We start from the raw sequence: 19,544 nt of genomic DNA, 5'->3' as shown, positions 1-19,544 counted from the left end.
TATTTTCTTTGCTTTTCCTATAATCTTCAAATAAGGTTCTCCCGATATCTTCAACCAATGATCTTCCCGACATCTTCAACCAATGACCTTCCAAACATTTTCAAGAAATAGCTACATGTCTTCAATTAAGGCTTTCTTTCAAACATATTCAACCAAGGCTCCTCTAGGCATATTCAACAAGGCTCTGTTACAATTTATTGTGTCAATGGAAGTTTTAATATAGACATATTAATGAAAAAAGTACAAAAATAAAATAATTTACACATAAAGGTATGCGAGGTTTTAATGTGATTCACCAATCATCCAGACTAAATGAAAGAGATAATATTCCACTATATAAAAAATAAATGTAACTATCCAGTCTTGAGTGTCTCATTTCTATTCACCCCGTATAATCTTTACATTCTTTTTTTTTTCATGACTTAAAAGTATTTATAAAGATATTGTTATCAGTTTTCTTTATTCAATAACAAATCTAATTATAATTACATATAAACTCAAGAAATAGTTTATATAATATTCTGTTTACAAAAGGAAATATATTTTAATTAAGAGTTAAAGACATTTCTCGCCCTATAATATCTAATAATATCCTATTCTATTGTATTCGATAAATGAAACGTAAAAAGTTGAATAATGACATTTTTTTTAAAGAAATATCCAACTCGATAATTCTTTAGAAGACATTTATGGAGTAAATACTTTTATTAGAAATATTTTGAATGAAAATACTATCAAATGTATTTTTAGAGTTTGTTTAACAATAATTTTAGAAATCACTTATACTATATAAAATATTTTTTTAAAAAGGTGTTTGAATAAAAATTAAAAAACACTTAAAACGAAAAGATTTTCATTAAAAATATTTAGAAAAAAAAAATTATATGGCGTACTTAAAGTAGTATCATTTGATTTTTGAAGAAATAAAGAATAATAAGAAGCACCTAACATAATTTGATATAAAAATTAACCATACGGTGAAGGGATGGGTTACTTATGAATAGAAAACAAAGCATCCTTTGATTGTTTGTTTACGGGAAGAAAAAGGGCGTAAGAAGTAAAATATGAGAGAAAAAAGAGAAGGGAAGTAAAAATGAAGGAAAGGAGGCAAAAGAGTAAAATGGAAAAGAGAGAGGGGCAAATGGGAGAGAGAGACATATTTAAAGTGGGAACGGCGCTGTGTCTGTCCTTTCCCGATAAGCCCGGTGATTGCTCGAATGGTGAAGCCTTAGGGCATAGAACCGCGAGCTCTCTTTCTCTCTCTTCGTATCTTGATTTCTCAAAAATTCCTGTACACTTGGATTTCATTTTCTCAGCCACCAAACAATCCTCATCTCTCTTTCTCTTCCTCTCTCTTAAAACTGGAACGCAAGAAAAAGAAATATCAGTTCTAGTGAGAGAAACACGCATCCACGACTTCCTTCAATCTCTGTCGCAATTCAGCTCAGTTTCAGGTGAATTCGAGCTTCGTTAATGGCGGTTTTGGTGTTTTCAAGGCTTGGACTAGTGGGAGGGGACGAGGAGTTGAACAAGTGCTAGTGCATTTTTAGCGATACATAGCGAGTTCGAGAGAGAGAGTCTTTTTCTACTGAGAAGACTGCTTTCGCAACCGTAGGAAACAACCGCACGCCAACTTCGCTTCCCGAAATCCGAAGAAGGTCTTCTTTGTCTCCTCGTTTTGAAACCGCTCCGATCCGGCTCCATATCGTTCGTTGTTTGTTTGGTTTTTTTCCTTTTTATTTTCTTTGCCTTTTTTTCCTTAAATTTTTTTTTTCTGAAATGGAGCTTATTCCCACCTGTCATTCTTCAAATAATGTTTGATTCTTTGTTTTGCTGCGTAGGAACTGGAAATCGCAGGTTAAAACAAAATTTTTTGGTTCAATTTTTTTAAGCTTTTGAAATGGAGCTGTTTTGCGTATTTTGAGTTACGAATACTCGAAATTTTGTTTCGGTTTGTACAGTAATTGTTCTTCAGAGCGACAGATCCATGTGGAGGATGAGCACAGATCCGTGTTTTCTAGTTCGCATTGAAAACAAAGAAAACCATAGGAAAAACAAAAGAGTGTTCAGCCATTTTTACCATAATTTAAAACCTCAAAATCGCAGTCAATATTGCTGAAGATTTGGTGTCTGTAATTTAGAAAACAGAAACGATGTATATTTTATGATTATTGTTTTCTTTCCTCTGGGCACAGTAGTAATGTAATGTGTGCCATTTTTAGGTCATTGAAAGCCTTAAATTCGAAGGAGTTGAAAAAAGACATAGATCGGCGACCTGTACGCAATTGCCGACTCTGCAGGCTATATAGCTTAAATCTGAAGCAGAAAAAAGCTCATCAGATCAAGGTGAGAAGTAGTAAGCTTTTATTTTTCGCTTTTCCAAAGCTGATTATCTTTAAAAACAGATCTTTAGGCCTAAGTCAAATGAGATGTTGATAAAATGGGTGTGGGGATGTGTTTATGTTAGTGTTAAAACAGTGTACGTATTAAGCATCCGATGCTTCTCTCTCTTAGGTTCGCAGGGGCTGAGTGAGTCTGAGACATTTCAGGCTTTGCTTTTGAAAGCACTGCAAAAAGCTTAAACGAAGAGTGCTGACATTTCCGGCTTGGACTGCGATATATCGAACCGTAAAAAAAGGCCTTTTTATCACAACACAGCCAAAGTACTTCTGAGTATTCGTCATCAATGCAAAGGACACACCACCCCACCTGCACTCCCACCACTCCAACTGCCACCCCTTTGTTTCTCTAAACTCTCTCTATCCCTAGAAGCAACGAGGTAGACAAAGTCATAATAGGAAGCAAGGCAAAGGGGTCTTCTTCTTGTGCTGGTTTTCTTGGTGAAAGGTATGAAAGTGCTATGGAGGTGGATGAGATTCAGACGCAGGCGTGTAAGTTTTCCAGGGTTGGTAATGGTAGAAATGATTTAACCAAGATAGGTCAAAAGGGGGGAGATCAATACCCAGATGACGAGGAAGATGGAGAAATTAAAAGGGGAGGTGGTGGAGGAAGCGATGGTGGTCGCCTTCGCGCTTGGCACCACTCTCGGATTTTTAGGGTATCTCGAGCTTCCGGCGGCAAGGATAGGCATAGTAAGGTTTTGACGTCCAAAGGGCTAAGGGACCGGCGTGTTCGGCTTTCAGTCACCACCGCGATACAATTCTATGATCTTCAAGATCGGTTGGGTTATGATCAGCCCAGTAAAGCTGTGGAGTGGTTGATTAAAGCAGCTTCAGATGCTATTGCCGAGCTCCCTTCGCTGAATAGTTCATTTCCTGATACACCGAAGCAACTGAGCGATGAAAAAAGACCGAGCCCTGGCACTGAACAAGGGTTTGATTCGGTGGACTTAGAAGGCGAGCACAATTATCAGCATCAGCATCCCCAACAGCATATTTCTTTGTCGAAATCTGCTTGTAGTAGCACTTCAGAGACGAGCAAGGGCTCAGGGTTGTCTCTCTCGCGATCTGAGATCCGCGTTAACCGTGTGAAAGCCCGTGAACGAGCAAGGGAGAGAGCAGCAAAGGAGAAGGAGAAGGAGAAAGAAAATGAATCCCGTGCTGCCCACCCTCACAATGTGAACAACCCTATTCCCCAAAGCTCGTCTTTCACAGAACTACTCACTGGGGGTATTGGCTGTGCTAGCAATAACGCGACTTCAGTTCAGCACAACCCCAGTGGCGAGCCCAATTTGTTTCACAAGATGACAAGACAGTGGACTTCCACTATGGATTACATTGGCCCGGGATTTCTCGGGTCATCCTCGTCCCGGACCAATCACTCGTCAGGATTTGCTGGACAAATCCACTTGGGAAATTCACTGCCGCAATCGCCGTTCAATGTGGCTGGCGATCATCATCCGGAGCTGCAGCATTTTTCTTTTGTTCCCGACCATCTTATCCCGGTGGCGACTTCGCAACCCGGTGGTAGTGACAACAACCTCAACTTTACAATCTCTTCCGGCCTTGCTGGTTTCAATAGGGGGACCCTTCAGTCCAATTCTCCGTCTCTGTTGCCTCACCTTCAGAGGTTTTCTCCTATAGACGGATCAAATCTACCTTTCTTCATGGGCGCTGCTCCTGTGGAGAATCATCACCACCATCATCAATTTCCACCTGGATTTGATGGCTGCTTGCAACTCTACTATGGCGACGGAAGCAGGCATTCAGACCAGAAGGGAAAAGGAAAGAACTAAGTTGCTGGAAGAGCACATTCCTCTCGGTTCAACATCGTTTCTGGTAAGCACTGATAATCTGATTTGCGCATTTTTCCATTCAAATTAGTTACCTTGCATCTCTTTACATCGCTTTTGGGTAGAGCTTTGCTTCTTTCTTTCCATGGGTTTCCAGTTTTCAGTCTATAATTAATAATTATGCTATAGTGTGTAGTTTCTCGGAGTGCTTTTTGGATTTACGGGTGTTACATAAGCCACTACCTTAATTGTTTGCTTGCTTTCTTGGTATTATAAAAGCCTTTTAACTATTGGTCTTGGGCTTTATTTTATTGGTGTTTTTATTTATTTTATTTTTTATTATGGTCCTTCAAGATTCTTGCATGGATTACCGTGAATGGGGATCGGCGGGTTGTCTCATTGTTGGTTCTCTTCTTGGTTCCTTCCTTCCGTAGCATCTGTTGCCAAGGCCAGGTGTTAGTCCCTGACTGGAAGAACTTTGGTTTTAGAATCCCAATTCTGTCTGTCACCTTATATGGTGCCCATCAGCACCACCAAAGTGGTCGCAGTGTACCACCTGTCAAAGGATTGGAGCACTGTTGAGCTTTTGTGATGTTTTCTGTTTGGGTAGTTAGTTGGTTAGGTAAGTCACATGAAAGGCTACCTGAATCCCACTGGGTAAATCCCATGCACGTAGGAAGGCTTACTTTTTCAACCTATCTGATAAAGTTATAGGCTGTTATGAACTTAAAATAAAGCAGTTGAAATATTCAAACCTTGATCAGATAATTTAAGAAAAATAAAAACCATATTCTTAAGCAGTAAAGGAAGCTAAATATAGTGAGTCATCCTAAGGATCTTGAAGTCTTTGTCTATGAGAATTTATTTAGTTACTAATGTGTTCAAATTAATTACAGACATAAATAAAAAATTAGTGCGCTACAAACTATAAATTAGGTGGATAGCCAAGAAAACTGATATAAAATTAATTGTGTAAGTTAAACCATTAGAAGTTACTTTATTTAAATCATACTTGGCATTTGATTATTGTTTGATCCTTTATATTTTTACCAGGTTCAGAATTTAATCATGTAAAAGTGATTGAAATGGCTTATCCAGTTATGTAATGCTTTCCTTTTTTTCTTCCATATTTTTCTGTTTCCTTCTTTCTTTACCTTTTTCCCTTTTGAGAATGGAAGATCTGCGATACTTATGACTAAACCTTGATGTTTTTGCTGAAGTTTCTCTTTTTATACTATGGATCTAATGTCCTAATATGTGATTAAATGATGTTTAATCAACATGCAGCTGGGTTAGAGAATCCATATGATTCTTCAGAAAAAGAAAAGATCTGAAAAACCTTGCATTTTGTGATTTTTCTTTTTCTCTCTCTTTTTCTTTTTTCAATGGTGTGGATTCTTTTGTTGAAGGTGTTTTCTTTTGTTGGTCCTCTTCTCTTTCGAGTGTTTTTATTGACTCTTATTTGTTGGATAGATGCCTGAAAAAAATTGCGAGAGCATCTTTCAAATATTGGCTTTGTACTTTTGATATGTAATCATTGGGGATCAATTAAGTTTATGTGGTTGAAGCATAGCTTTTGAGTGAAGCTTGAGGGGGTTAAAGCAAAGGAATTTTGCTCACACTAAAAAAAAATCACATTTTATGTTGAATATATAATTTATTTATTCTAGAAATCAAGTTGAGGTTTAACTGCCATTATTTTAAATGCTATTCTTAATCTCTCATCGAATGTTTAATTGGAAATTTTTTGGTAGGAAGAGATCGGCCATGAGTATGGTGTCTAGATTTGAGGGGAGAGTAATTAGGTTGAGTAGAAAGAGAAGATTGGAGAAGATGGCTAAATCCCATGCAAATACTTCAATTTGAGAGGTTGAAATTCTTTTGTGGTTTGTTTTTTTTAATATTTTCCCACAAATGGACCACAAGGACTTCTTTATAAGGGATTTCCCACAAATGGACCATAGGGACCCTTTTACAAGGGACTGGAAGTCTAGCTGTTATGATAAGCGACATGTGTGTAATCAATCTAATCTGCTCTCAATTATATTGCTTGTTCTAAATTCAATAGGCTTTCATTACTTTAAAACGTATTTATATAGTTAAGAAGAACTCATACGTATGTAGTGTCATGAACATTTTTTCTAATTTGATATAATATATCATAGTTAACCCCATATTAATACTACATTCTTTTGGGTCCCACGGGATTTTGGGCCCACTCAAACAAACAAATACCCTTATCGAGCTAAACAGAGTCCCATATTGAGGTTGAGAATCGACTTTGATACCGTTCCTTCCATGTAGATATCATGAGTTCCTCTTAATCATATAAATATATTTTAAAACCGTGAGGAGGACTCATTAGAGGTGCAGATACTATGCCTTTATTGTGTCCTACGAGATTATGGGGCACTCAAATGGAGAAACACCCAAGTTAAACAGAGTCCCACGCCGAGGTTGAACATTGACTTTGATATCATTTCTTCCATGTAGATATTATATGAGCTCATTTTAATCATGTAAGCGCATTTTAAAATTATGAGGACTTATTGGGTGTAGAGTGAACTATGTTTTCATGAAAGAAAATCGACTGTTGGAATCCCCATTTGCCAATAAAGAGGTGAAAATATATTGACATGCGGATGTGTTTCCTACATGTTGATGCTACCCTCCTCGTCTCAAATTGAACAAAGTAATTTTCACATGTGTACAGTACTTCATCACCTCCGTGAAACCCTTCATATCTCACCAAATAAATATCCCCGAACAACTTCAAAGCATCTAGTGCTGTGAGGGCAGGGCACATCACTAATGTATCCAAAGTGATTGGTGTTGTGAAGGCAAGACACGAGCGGGACACACCACTTGAAACATGCTCATTCCTCCCACAGGCGTATTATTATTAGTGTCAACCATCAAGAAGTTAATACTAGGAAAGTAGCCTTGAGGATTACTCATGGAGGTAAAACTAACTTCTATGAATTTGTAGATTGGCCAAGGATATATAAATTCCCTTTACCAGCTTGATTAAGAGTGTAATTGAGTAGAGGGAGTGCACTTGATATGGATGGTTGCTTCTCTACTTCTGCCTCAAGAAGAAAGTCGGCCAGATGGTGATGAATTGCAATTGGTCTAAACCTTTGACCAGCAACTTCTTGGTTGCCAAGTTGCCAAGACCCAATCAGAATCAATCCTTATTCTTTCTTCATTTCCATTGCGAGAAAAGGAAATTTCATCCTTGTAGTTAGAAAAAATATACAAGCTCTCTTCCCCTCCTTTCCCTTTTTGTCATTTTTTTTGGGGCTACACGGAAGGAAAAAAAGTAGAATTCTAACTGAACCAGTCACAAGGGAACTCCTTCATCTACCTCACTGAAATTTTGTCAAAAGATTCAGCCTCTTTACCCCTTAGAGTGAAGTAATTGAACTCTTTCCTTGCATCCTTGTGTGGGTAGCCTAGAGGCTTAGACTTCCACCTATGTAGAGGTCATTTAGGCTAGGGCATTGCCATCACTTAGCATAAGAAAGTTCAGAATGAATAGATATTTTGAAAGTCAAAAACACTTTTTTATGCTTAATAAAAGTTTTTATTCGTGACAGAGTTTTTATTTATATACTGGACTATAAATTAGGATAAAAACTTTGGCCCTTAGATCTATGACTTTATATAGTTTGATTAGGAATTCCAAATTCTACTTTGACCTAGAAAAATGACCCTGTAATAGTTTAAACTCGTAAGGGAATAAAAGTTCCTTTTATTTTATTTTATTTTTCCATATTTAAAGAACATATATGAAGCTGTTTAATCCTTCAAAATGTTACACTAAGAGCAATATGAAGCTGTTGAATACAACAATTAACATGGGTGAATTTGATATGTGGATGTTTGCTGATTTTACATAAATTCACTAGTTGTCTAGCATCAAACTTAACTTGAATTGGCAATCCTTTTCCATCTACATGGACTCTACAGGAATCATTTTTGCCCAATCCACTTTATCTAGAGCCATTTTTTAGCTTTCGACTCTCCTGCCACATGCACTTTCTCACTCTCTTATGAGGTCTCCCGGTCTTTGCTTCCCATTTCATTTTAGTTCATGACTCCATGAACCTCCACTATATTCCTACTTATGTGAGTGCAGTAATCAGTGCTTGTTGAGCTTGACTTTCTCCACCTTAGTTGAATTCAAAATGATCTAGACATTGATTTGTTTAGAGGTTGTTCCCCTCTAGTGTCCTTGCCCTTGCTTCATTTTCCTTTTGGCCTGCTTGTTCCAATGTAATTTTTTTGTCATCTCTTTTGCTATCGTTTATTTCCTGTCAAATTAAAATATTTCCAGTTTCAATTGTCTGAAATAGTAAAACCTACTAAATAAAATCTTTAAAGGCATGTTTGTTTCAAAAAGAATTATACTCTATCTTTAAACATAGGTTTGAATTAGTTTTGGGATGATTTTAAATCCAACTTGTGACAGATAGAGTTGTCTCATGAAAAACAAATTAACCTTTTTGTTATCATGTCATGACGGGATAAAACAGCAAATGATTGTAGGATTTGTTTCTGTTGCCATTAAAGCACCCCATGCATCAATTACACTTGTGAAGCCCATGCTGTATGATTCCATTCTTTTTAAGGGAATGATTCAATTGCAAGAGAGAAGCTCAAAGAAAACCTCATCACTATTGATTCAACAACCAAACAAAGTTTCGGGCCTGCTTGAATCTTCAACCTTGGTCTCAGTTTGGAGGCTGGATAATGATGTTAATTATGGCCACTTGTCTTAGAGGATAGTCCTAAAGTTTTGGAGATGAAAATAATGAGTAATGGCATATCACAAGATGAATAGAATGGGAAGAATGCCTATATATTGTAACATAGAAGATTGTGATCACTTTTATGAGTAGTGTGGAAGGATGACAACAATGTGAAAGGATATAGTAACTGTAGACAGTAATGCCCTAGAGTGGTGTCAACTCTGTTAGAGTATTAGCTTACTGAAACATTGTTTATTACAAACTTTAACATTGACTATTTAGTGATGTTTTGGCTTGGTTTTGTAGTGACCGTCGGTTGTCCGACTTGTTTTGCTTTTCTTCTTAGGATATTCTAGGCTTACTTCTTTTTATCAGATGATGTAAATTACTGAAAGATTTCTTGCCCTTCAATATTTGAAAGCGAAACCATTAACTGTCATGTACTGATTATAATCCAATATAATTACATATAACATAAGGAATACCTCCAATAAAACCAATCATCACCTTTTTTAAAACTACACCTCATTTGCAAACCTAGAAACCTATGATTTGTTTGAGAATGTTTTCAAAAACAACTCTTAAAAAATGGTTCCCAGAATAGTTTTCAAAAATTAGTTATATAATGTTTTCTAAAACAAAAGTCTGATTGAAAACTTAGAATGTTCATTACTTGTTTTTTGTATTTTCAAATATTTTTTAAAAACAACTCTTATATGTAATGGTTTGTTTTTAGTCATTCTTCATATTTTTATTATGACCTTTTAAAATAATAACAATAAAAAACAATTAGAATATGTTTATAAAAAACACCTATTTCCAGAACAAGTTCTTAAAAAAAATGTATTCTATAAAAAAACTGTTAACTTGAAAACCAGTTTTCTGTTGTTCAGAATAGAAAACTATTTTTAGAAACAACTCTTCATTTTCAAGACTTTGAGCTTATGCATTTGACTGGGAGTTGATGCAACATTTTTTCTTCCTTCGAAACATCAACTTTTTGTAAGATGATGAAAATATGAATAGATGATGAGAAGTTGTCTTCTTTACAGGATCATTCTAACTAGGAGTCTACGTAAAACAACCTGTAATTTCTTTCCTATCTGCTAAGGTTGTTATAAGAGAGCTGATTTAACCATCCCGCTGGGCAGAATGTTTGTCCACCAAGAACTAGCTAGCTAAACCATATGACTACTCTCTTAGAGACCACCCCACCAAAGGTTACTTCATTTCCTTTGACCATTCTTAAGTCTTCTCTTCCTAAACACAAAGAAGTAATTTGGACAGAATCACTTATCATTTCATTGTTGACCGGGTACTAAACTGGGATAAGGTGAGTTCTCGGGTCTCCACCCATCCTTTCTAGTTCACCAGCCCTAGCAAAATGGTATACTTCCTTTCGAAGGTGACCCTTTCCTCAAAATGCTCATCATTGATCCCATGCTTTTAAGGTGGGTGATTTTTGAACGAAACTATCAAGTGCAAAGTAGTGATTCTGTTTGTCCACATTTTGATCCACTATTTTATGTCATGACGCTTTAGGGTTTCCTTTTAACCAGATTAAATATCGTTTGTTGTTCCCTCTGCAATTTAAAAAGTGGTGTTATAGGTAGAGGGTTGGTTACAAGAGGGACCCGGTTGGTTCAAAATGCTCAATGGAGTCAAACATGTTACCAGTTTGGTAAGTGGAAACCAATTTATTCATAATTGTGAAACTAATGCATCCTTCAAAGGTTTGAAGTAAGAACTAACAATTTGTCTGATTTGTGTTTGCTAAGGGTTAAAAATCAGAATCCCACCCTATTGGACCCTCAATCATAAATTACACAAGTGATGGAATGCATGCAAACTTATATTTGAGATTGTTAAAAATTAAAATTCTAATGTCATGTTAAATCATTGCTTTCTCTAACAAGTTAAACAATTAGAAATTAATCAATGATGGATGCTGATGCTAAATAACAGTCACCTCCCTTTTTACTTGCAACCTTTCTTATACATGATATAAAATAGAAAGGGAAGCTAAGACTCCTAGGATTTATAATTCTAGCATCATGTTAAATAATGTCTTAGAACTTAATTTTTTTTGGAATATACTAATAATATCAATTAAATTGGCTAACGATTAAATAATGTAAAAATCAATCATTAGCACCTCCCCATGGGATTTCTATTGGGAAATGATATTTTAACCATACCTTGTACCCCTACTTATTTAACGAGTAATGATTGGTGGTAAAAATAAATACTTTTTATTTTTACCTTTTTTTTCCATCACTAATCACAAATTGTAACATTAACGAATAGTAAAACTTGTAATCAAAATAACATCTTCCTCTTATTTATATGAAAAATTTTGTTATTTAACAATTTAAAAAAAGTGATTTTAGAAAAAAAAAGTATTTATATATATATATATATATATATATTATTTTTTATAATTTTCTTTTTTTTTTCTTCCTCCACTCAACATTTACCAGCCTATTAATAAAAGAAGTGACAAACGATGTGGAAAAAGGTAATAAGACTTTATTTCGGCTGGAATAGTAATTACCAGCTGCCAAATGTTGTAATCAATTGTAAAAACCATGTTGGCTAATTTAGGGAAGTCAAACAAATCTTAGATTTAGCTACTTTTGATGCCATGCGGAAATGAGGCAGACATCCTGCAATTAGTGAATTTTTATCACAATTTTGAACTGAGTTTGTCTCCTAAATTGTAATTTGCTTTTAAAATTTTATGGTGTATGGTTTGAAGAACGTTTTTTCTCTGTAATTTTAAAATAATTTAGAAGGAAAAAAAATAAAAAAGTGTTCAAAAGTAAAGAGTGGTTAGTTCAAGTGTTAAAAACACTTTTTAACAGTACTGTGTCACATGCTAACTTGTACATAGAAGAAGGCTCAATGCCTTTGATTTTGTATATTGGGTGGGATATATAGTCGAGGGATGAAATAGTTATTTTTTGTGTTCTCTCTATAGGGCAACGTTGTATATATATATATATATCCTATGTATCCCTTTTTGATAATTATAATATTTTTTTATTTACTTATCAAAAAATGGTGCATGATATAGGGTATTCTACAACAAAAAAGTGCAACCTTTTGTAATCTTTTTATCCAAAACATGTCATCATTGAATATTTTAATTATGAAATATGTATAACACATGATACTATCATACATTATTAGAATCTAGGAAGATCGATGGGAGGGGAAAGTTTAATGTCAAATCGTATTATAGGCCCTTAAGGGCTAAGAATAGCTTTTTATTCCCAGCCAAAGAGATTTGGGGTTCATATGCCCCTCTTAGAATTTGTTTTTTTTGCTTGGAAAGAAGTGCGGAGAAAAATTTTAACAGTAGACATGTTAATGAAGAAGGGCTGGTCCATGGTCAATAGGTGCAACCTTTGTAAAGATAGTGAGGAATCGTCAGACCACATTCTGATTCATTATGGTAAGACAAGGGAGCCATGGACTTTGCCGCTATCATATTTTGGACTGGTATGGGTGTTCCCGGCTTCAATGACGAATCTGCTTCTAGATTGGAAAGTTGAGGGATTAGGAAGAAGAGGAGAGCAGTTTAGAGATTGATGCCTATTTGTCTTTTCTGGTGTATTTGGGGAGAGTGAAACTGAAGAACATTCCAAGAGGAAGAGTTGTCAGATCAAAGTTTGAGGAACGTCTTTTTCTGTTCACTTCTAGAGTGATGTCTCAATAGCTTTTGGATTTAGACTCTCCCTCTTTTCTTAATTTTTTGGGTGATTGGCATATAGTGGCTAACTTTTTATCTCTCTAGGGTTTTTCTTTCTTTTTGCAAGCCTTGTTTTGGCTCTTTGTATACTGCCTATATACGTAGGGTGTGTCCCTTGTTTTGGCATTTTCTCAATTCAATATATCTTTGTCTATAAAAAAAATTATTGGAATCTAGGAAGTGGTGAGGCAGAGCACAAGAGATTGGTAAAGAGGGATGAAGAGGATATATTGTTTTGGATAGATTCAAAGGATGGAATATTCTTACTCAAAGTTCTATTTTCTTATTTGGAGCTAGGAGAAGAACTACTCTTCCTATGGAAACGATTTGGAATCCATAGGTACCAAGATAAGTTAAGGAGACGATGGAGCTCGAAAAATTGATTCTATCTTTGCATGAGATATCAATAAAAGAGGGATAGAAAGGATAGGTTGTTTTGGATTGAATTTAAAGGATGAAAAATTCATGGTTAAAGCCTTCTAATCTTATTTATAATGGGGTAATGAGGAAACTTTTCATATGGAAATAATTTGGAATCCATGCATCTTGATGAAAATGGTGCTCTTGGAAAGCCATTTGTTAGAGGATTCTAACTTTGTACTAGTTGAAAAAGAGATAATTAACCTTGACAAATTGATGTGATCTTTTTAAGGGTGAAGAAGAATCAGATAACCATATACTTTTTCCTATAGGGTCTTATGATAGTTGTTATTTTCTTTATTTTCCATAGATAGACAATAGTCTTTTTCAATAAGAGAGATTTTATTGATTAATACAAAACATTTGTGATGAAGAAACAGAAAAGACTCAAGTGATATCCTTTTGCTTATTTTTCATTACTTGGAGGGAAAGAAATTAGAAATCGTTTAAAATTTTGGAAAATTTGGGTCAAGCTCTCAAAACCTTGTTAATGTGCACTTTTTTGCTTTTGGGCTAAAAAGTGCATAAATAAAGCCTTCGAAGTCTATGTAGATCATATTGACTGATTTGATTGGGTACTAACTTTAGAGAGGTGGTTGTTTTTTGTTTCTTCCTTCTATTTACTGTTTAATGACCTTTGCATAGGCCTGTATTTTGATATACTCTTTTCTGTCCTATGCTTATAAAAACCATGTATTGATACTAAAATACGAATACCTTTGACTATTCATAGCATCTTTGAGAAGGTTAGATATAAAATGTATTTAGAATTGCAATGAATAATAAAAAAAGGGTCTTACATGTACATATGTTAGAAATACATGTTCATGAGAAATTCTGTTAGCGAAAATCTAACAGAGGAAATTAAACAAATGTTAGGTTTACCTTTTATGTATATGTTCGGCAGTGTGGAAAGAAAGTAGCTTGTTAGCATTTGACAATGAGGAGTTATTGATCCAAAAATTGAAAAAAAAATTTGTATGTAATTTGTGGTCTTGGTCTAGGGTTTCTATAGATATAAGCCCTTTTTCTCTTATTAGCTTCATTGATTGGTTAGACTCAAAATAAGGACATGTGATGGTTTTTGCTCTTTCCCTTCCCCTTTGGGTTGAACCTTTAGGCTTTATTGTATACTTCTTGTATACTTTGAGAGCACTGGTTTTGGTGTTCCTTTTTTTTTATTATATATGCTACTTTTCTTTACCTATCAAAAAAAAAAAAAACCAAATGTTAGGTTTAATCGCATGAGATATTGTCGTTTTAATTCAAATTTTAAGTCCAGGAACATTAGAAAGTTTTTTTTTATCATATAAAGGAAATATTCTTATTATAAGAATATCTTATAAAAATATGCTTGTTCTATAAAGGAGCAAATTTTAAATTATTCCTATATGATGAGAAGAAAATATATGGAGAAATCCTAACTCGAAGAGAAGGAATGTTTGGAATTTGGAAATTTTTTTACTATTAATGCAAGTTCTAAACCAAACTATATACATGGTTTTTTTTTTGTCTGTTTTTTATTTTTATTTTTTATTTTTTTTATTTCTTATCTTCTTTTCTCTATTCTTGTTCTTTTTTATCACAATGAGTACCATGTACATATGAGACATATGTTGGATTAATCTATCACAATTTTTTACCTTTCAGTTTTTGCATCGTTACAATTAATTGCCAAAACCTTAACAGGATACAGATATGATACTATACAATATTGTGTTCCATTTTTATGTTAAATGTGTGACCGCTAAGTATCCCCAAGTTTAATATATATATATGAAAAAGGTGACGAGAAAAAACTTTGATGGACAATTGAAGGGATGGTAGAATTTGAAGCATTTGAGTTTTGATCCTGAAGATGATGTTTGATGAAGACTTTTGGTTAATATTTATTTATTTATTTTCATTAAATGGAACTTGAAATTAAAAATTATGTTTATAAAATTTTGTTTCTGTTAATATCACGATCAACTTATGTACTAAAATTTTATATTTTATTAAATTTATTTATTTGTTTTCAAAATCATAATGCCAATGTTTCTTATATGTATTTATCCTTGTAATAGCATCACTATCTTTTATAAAATTGGTAGTTAATTGCTATATGCTTCCCTATATTTATTTATGTATTTATTTTTGGTCTTGTTAATATACCTTAAAATAGGAAATCAGTGGATGCATGCAATTTAGAAGTTCACGATGATGATTGCAATGTAGATAGTGAGGTTGTCATTTGAGAGTTTGACCAAGTAAGCAACAAGTCTGAGGGAGTTGAGGAGTGGATGGACGTTGTGGCATGTGTCTAGACTTAGGCATAATAACTTATGTATGTATCTTACATTCCTTACCCAATTGATTGTCATGTAAGCTACTAAGAAATCTACTAGTAAATTTGTCCCCACTGCAGGATAACATCCCTCCTTGAAGGATAAACATACGTCCCCTTGATGAATAGTTGCTTCCTTAAAGAGGGGGAAGGAGAACATTTGGGAGAACCTTTTAAAGAGTTTAGGGTGAGAATTGGAACCTTTTAGAAGCCTTATATGAAGGCCTAAAAGACATTCAGAGCTATTTCAAAAAGCCAAAGTTGGATTCCGAAGGCCAGAGACAGGCCTGGAAGGTTATTCAACCTGAAAGATGGTATAGAGCTTTTTCAAACTGAAGAAAACCAGAGACCTAAAAAACACTTTGAGAGGTTTTTACAGACTTCATCATCACCTTCAATCAATTCAGTTGTCTTGGTGTCTCTTCAAGCTATGCATCCTCTCGCCATCTTTCCACCTCAGTACTGAAAGGAGCTGCGACTACGGCAGCTCCACTTAGCCATCTTAACACTTAACAGTGCACCTCAGCATAGATGACCATCTTGATTAGTGAAATCCCAAAACCTTCCACCATCGTTTTCTTTTCTTATTCATCATGATTTGAGTTTGACAACTCTTGGGCTAGTTAATGATCTATCATAGTTCCTAAAGGCAAGCAGAAGAGTGAGGGTAACCAGAAATCATGACTAAAATAGCGAGATGAGAAAATTTGAACACTTCATAGACTTGTTAACCCACAGAATTTCTGCATTGAGTCTCAAAAAAGAGTTGTTGGTAGCATGAAAATGCTTACATCCAAATCACAGGTGCTATGAGAACTCTTTTCCAATCATGTTCCACAAAGGGGTGGGCTGCTACATTATCATTGGAAGCTGTAATTAAGTTTTATGATAGTCTTCCTCTTAAATAAAAATGATATAATCAGAGGTTGGTAGTGACACTTCATGGTTATCCATCTGTGCGGAGGGACAAAGTCAAAGGGATGTACCCCTGCCGGAAGAAAATCTGAAGATTTGGTGTGGGAGATAACTTGTTTTAAAACTAAATGGAGTTCCCTCTTAAATGATGCTATCAAAGCGACCTTTTCCAATTTAGACAGAAGGCAGAGGAGACTGACTAACATTGTGCAATTAACAAGCTTTTGGGGGCACCAATGAAACTAAGGAATAACATAACAAGTTCAATTTAGAAATTGAACCAAGCTTCAATCCTTGATGTATTGGCACTCTTGGAAGGCAAATGCTTGATGACATGACTCTCCAATTGTTGTATTTTCTCCTTTCAGTGTTCTTCCTGTTGTTGACAATTCTAGTTTACAAGGAGCTAATAAAAATGAAGCTATGCATTTGATGATGGTTAAAGCAGTCTATGCTTACAGATGCATTTGGGCCTAGGTTAGAGTCATTCAAATACGTAACTGTAGGAGACTCAAATTGGATTCCCTTCTTTAAGAGATGAGCATTGTCAAATTCTTTTGTTTTAGAATCTAGTATTATACTTACCAATTCAAGATATTGAAATTCTTTTTCATTTTGATCACTATATTATTCAAGTCTTTGCTTGGATGTGGAAAAGGTTAACCCATCGGGAGTGGTCTGTATGTGTTGGCAAACTGAATATAGACTGGGAGGACTACATTCGCTTTATCTGGTGGTTGCAGGAAGCAAGCTGGTTTTTATTGAAATATTAAAAAAGAGCTCTCAACTTCTTGAGGAAAAATTTTCTTCCCCTCCTATCAAATTTCAAGTGGCATTCAAGTTTGACCTTGTGCCTTGGTTTTGGGTAATGATTTGGCTTTCTTAACCAACGAAGGTGTCATATACCTATTCTTGTTGCAGAAATTTAGTGAAGCTTGATCTATCATGTATATACTCAAAGAGTACTATATCATCATGCAAGCACTAGGACATTTTTAGCAGGGCCTTGTTAATGGGGAGTTCAATATTTTAAGTCGAACCTTGAGCTGTCAAAGGCAACATTTATTTGAAGTTTTGGAGAAGGGTTGATTGGTTTACTTGACAAGAGAATACTATTTAGGTCAAACACAAATTAGCGGTTTTGATCAGTTTGATGTGCTTCTAAGCTTCATGAGCAACAATTTGATTGCACACAATCAAATAATTATGCAATAAGGAGATTTTGGAAGTTATGAGAAGTTTTCATGAAAAAGTTGTTTCATTTGATGACTCTCTAGATGAACTTATGTTCAATTCAGATGTTCATTACATAAGTATGGAGATTGGATGAAGATGTCTAAATGATTGGACAGTTTTTTCTTGTGAATTAGTTTTCAACTGAGATTTATACAAGCAATGAATGTCATATATGCTGCATACCTACCGTTGGATTCAGTGTTAAGTAATATCGTGTCAAAATACTGGTTTTACTCTTCTTTCTTAGGTCCTCAAACCTTTTAAGATAATGAGATATAGAAATGGATTTTGACCATGGAAGGTTGTTCATGAGATAGGGATTTTATTTTCTAGTAACTGTTTCAGTACTCTAAAATGGAGCATTGAGCAGATTCTATTTTTCTAAATGTTTTTTGTCCCTTAAAAGAGGAGCATTGCATGCAAGACAACCAACTTGCGAAAGTGCTGGGGGATAGTGTAAATTAACTGGTTAAAGTGGTTGAACAGGGAGCAAATATTTTCCAGTAAGTTAGATAGTATACTTGAGAGTCACCTAGAAACCTTGCAGATACAGTGTGACATAGCCAACATATTACTGGTTAATTACTTCCAGGTTCACTGTAAAGAAAATTATTGGAAAGTTACGTTCTACATCATTCAATTCATCAGTTCTTAAAGTCATAAGGGTAGTTGTGAAAGACTTGTTTATTAATCCAGTGTAGATGGAAAGGAGATTATAGGGGAGCTGATCTCAGTTTCAATAGATATGTATGAGATCTTTTGCCTACCAAACTTATGTAACTTATGTTTTGTTTTTTTTTGCTTTATACTTTATTGACACTCAATGTTCAGAAACATTTTGCATAATGAAGAGCATCAACATGCAAACCAACTAGGCATATATGACAGTGTTACCTTTCTTAGTTTCATATCCAAAATAAACACTTAGTTACTTTTTGAATAGGAATCCTGAAAGACAGAAGTGGAGGCATTTCTGTATTAGGAACATGCTGGATTGACCTGAAAGAGAAATGTAGATGTAGGGACTCCTAGTTGTTGGGACGGAGGTGCCATGTACTTTAGTTGAGTTTTTTTTTTTTTTTGGTATAGATAAAAATGAGTTTTACTGAGAGGAAGGTAAGAATCCAGCAAAGAAGAGGGGATGAATGAGAAACTTGATACCTAATTATACAATTTCTTCACTAGTCCAGTTTTAAAATTTAAACCTATGGAAAATTCTATAATTGTACTGAGCTATATTTCTCACCTAGGATGTTTTTCTACTGATGCTTGTATATCTTCTCTGCATGCTCATAAATAAATTGTGTACACGTATACAAATACACAACACAAGCTCAGCAGCTTCATTTACAGAACAGTATTTGTATGTGACCCTTGCTGCACTACAGCTTCCTCTCCCCCCCACAGGTGATTGGTGTAGAATTGAAGCCACACCAGAGGCACCCTGACATCCACACACATTGAGATTGGAACTTGACAAGGTTATTTTATGATTGGGGATAGAATATCATGTGTATTAACTTGAGTGGTTATGTTGGTGCAGGAAAAATGAAGATGGAGAAGTAGAGAGGGAAGCCGTGAGTGAATGCATGCCTTCCCCTGAAATTGTTATTATTTATGCTTTATGCGTTTTGAAATGGTTGAGCTTTCCATCCCACACATTGGGGATATATTTGCTTTGCTTGTGCATGGGAAGCATTGTGTGTTTTGATGAGATGATTTGATTTGAAGTTATTCATCAATTTGCCTTTTGGAATTTGTCGATACTTATTATTTAAGAATCAATCTACTTAATGAAGCGGAATTGCATTTTGAGTTTCTGGAACACACCCCCCTACCCCCTACCCCCAAAAATAACCCTCATTGCGACCTATTATTAAATATTATATTTGTGGGTCTGAGCGTGCGCCAGATTCGTGTCTTGTCTTTTTGTCTTTGATATGAAAT

The 19,544-nt window shown here is 35.0% G+C and overlaps 1 protein-coding gene across 2 annotated transcripts; it reads left to right on the top strand.

The window, feature by feature from the left end:
- Positions 1-1,148: 1,148 nt before the first annotated feature.
- LOC100249845 (transcription factor TCP2) lies at positions 1,149-19,412 on the top strand. 2 transcript variants are annotated; one of them, XM_002271512.5, is made up of 4 exons: positions 1,149-1,658; positions 2,223-2,346; positions 2,515-4,238; positions 19,141-19,412. In XM_002271512.5, exon 3 carries the CDS (start codon positions 2,861-2,863, stop codon positions 4,193-4,195), a length of 1,335 nt encoding a protein of 444 aa, XP_002271548.1. In that variant the 5' UTR covers positions 1,149-1,658; positions 2,223-2,346; positions 2,515-2,860; the 3' UTR covers positions 4,196-4,238; positions 19,141-19,412. The 2 variants fall into 2 exon arrangements, with proteins under 2 accessions (XP_002271548.1, XP_010655682.1); XM_010657380.3 differs by having other exon boundaries at positions 1,181-1,707.
- Positions 19,413-19,544: the final 132 nt, after the last annotated feature.

The sequence above is a fragment of the Vitis vinifera genome, chromosome 10 (assembly GCF_030704535.1).
Source record: "Vitis vinifera cultivar Pinot Noir 40024 chromosome 10, ASM3070453v1".
Classification (NCBI taxonomy): domain Eukaryota; kingdom Viridiplantae; phylum Streptophyta; class Magnoliopsida; order Vitales; family Vitaceae; genus Vitis; species Vitis vinifera.
This window is presented reverse-complemented; position numbering and strand designations above follow the sequence as displayed.

Excerpts from the sequence above, each read along its gene's own strand:
- LOC100249845 (XM_002271512.5), top strand. The coding sequence starts at position 2,861 with ATGGAGGTGGATGAGATTCAGACGCAGGCGTGTAAGTTTTCCAGGGTT.